The sequence below is a fragment of the Penicillium samsonianum genome (genome assembly GCF_028829775.1).
Source record: "Penicillium samsonianum strain IBT 33392 chromosome Unknown utg000010l_segment0_segment0, whole genome shotgun sequence".
NCBI classification, from domain to species: domain Eukaryota; kingdom Fungi; phylum Ascomycota; class Eurotiomycetes; order Eurotiales; family Aspergillaceae; genus Penicillium; species Penicillium samsonianum.
In genome coordinates this window covers 518,272-519,873 of record NW_026643268.1, presented here as the reverse complement: position 1 = coordinate 519,873, position 1,602 = coordinate 518,272, and the positions used below count along the sequence as shown (strand labels likewise).

The following is a 1,602-nucleotide window of genomic DNA, read 5'->3' as shown; positions in this document are numbered from 1 at the left end:
CTACATAGGATATCCCATGGATTCGCCCGCAACTATCAAGTGAAAGTCAATCGAGTCACTCGCGTTTCGAGAAGAGCCTCCGATAATTCCAAAGGTGTAAAAGTTGTCTACCTGGCATGTTTGTTGAACTTTTGTCGCCAGGGGCACAAGGTTTCCACAGTTTGTTGAGATGCGCTCGGGGCTCTGAGTGTCGTCAGTACGGAGCCATACATGCCTTGAAGTTTGGAGCACTTACATAGTTGCAAAGAAATATACCGGATAGGTTGGTATGGGAGAGACGATGGCAATTGCCAGCATCAACATCGCACGAGATTTCGCTGACTTTGCTCAAGTGGTCAATGTTCTCCGTTGTAGCGTCCATGTAGGCAATCCCGTGCGAATATACACAAGCCGGAGTTTTCTGTTACGATCATTAGATACTTGCCAAAGGTCAAGGATGGAGACCGACCTCTATGATCATTTCGTACGGGAGGCTCGGCAGTGGAAATGTTGGCGAAGAGTGATACTAGAAATACGTCAGCAGGTGTTTTTCTAGGATGCGCTTTGCGGGGATCGCACTGGATGGGTGGATGTTGCTGTGTGGACCGGTTTATCGTTGGGCCTTGCGACCTATCGAAAGTGAGTATATGTGAACCGCATGATGCAGGGCGAATGTACAGCTACTCACGACTAGAACGGCGAAAAGCAGCAACACAATGCTAGCGAAATTTATGCCGACCTTCATAACGTTAATGGAAAACAGACACAGTCCGTGACATAAGGAGCGAGAGTGAGGGTACTTTATATCTCTTAAAAGTGGTAGACTTCGACCGTTATAGCTCCACACGCGCAGGGAATCTTAAATTGAGGCTATACCGGCATCAATGTGCCGTCCCAAAACTAGAAGTCGATTCCTTATACTGACATCAATTTTCAATGTCACTGGCATTTCTTTGATGCCAGTGATGCTAACATAATTATGCGCCACCCGCCGTTATTTTCTTTTTCTTTCACTTTTATGGATTGCCACACCTCCTAGGTAAATCGGCGCCTCAAAAATATACTCATCGAGCCTTGATGATATAAAAGCGCTTCGCACCACCACCGGCCAAAGCTAGGTCTTCGGATACCTAAATTCACTGATCATGTTTAGGTCTCTGCTCACACTGATTGCTATCCTCGGTCAAGTTCAAGCCCTTGATCTTGGACGACTCATTCAATCCACCTGTGATGCAGTCATCACATGGAACCAATTTATGGGTGGAAGCTTGAATGCCACGCTTTCAAGTTCTGGACACCCACAATCAGTTTCCTTGTCGATTGACTGCGAGGCTGAGATGGAAAGCGCATTCAGTAGATGTAGGTATCATACTACCCTCGCATTATACCTGATTGCTAATATTCACAGGTGTTAATGGTTCTTCCATTGATTGCCATAGTATTGTCGTCTCCCTGGAAGGTCAAATTTCTCCGATGGCTACGGTGAAGCAACATGCAGAAAGGGCAACTAGTGATGAGGTTCCCTCTCAACAGCAGGGCACTTGTTCATGTCAATCGCGTCCACAGAATAAAGAGACTACGAGCCCCGAAGGCACTCAGTCACAGACAAGCATCAGTACCGAG

The 1,602-nt window shown here is 46.7% G+C and overlaps 1 protein-coding gene across 1 annotated transcript; it reads right to left on the bottom strand.

Annotated features, from left to right (window-relative positions):
* On the bottom strand, window positions 1-724 carry N7471_013778 (uncharacterized protein; the record flags this gene model as incomplete). The annotated part of the gene is made up of 5 exons (XM_057286496.1): window positions 1-183; window positions 236-400; window positions 449-505; window positions 559-609; window positions 668-724. The coding sequence occupies 5 exons, from the start codon at window positions 722-724 to the stop codon at window positions 1-3; spliced, it is 513 nt and encodes a 170-aa protein (XP_057128975.1).
* Window positions 725-1,602: the final 878 nt, after the last annotated feature.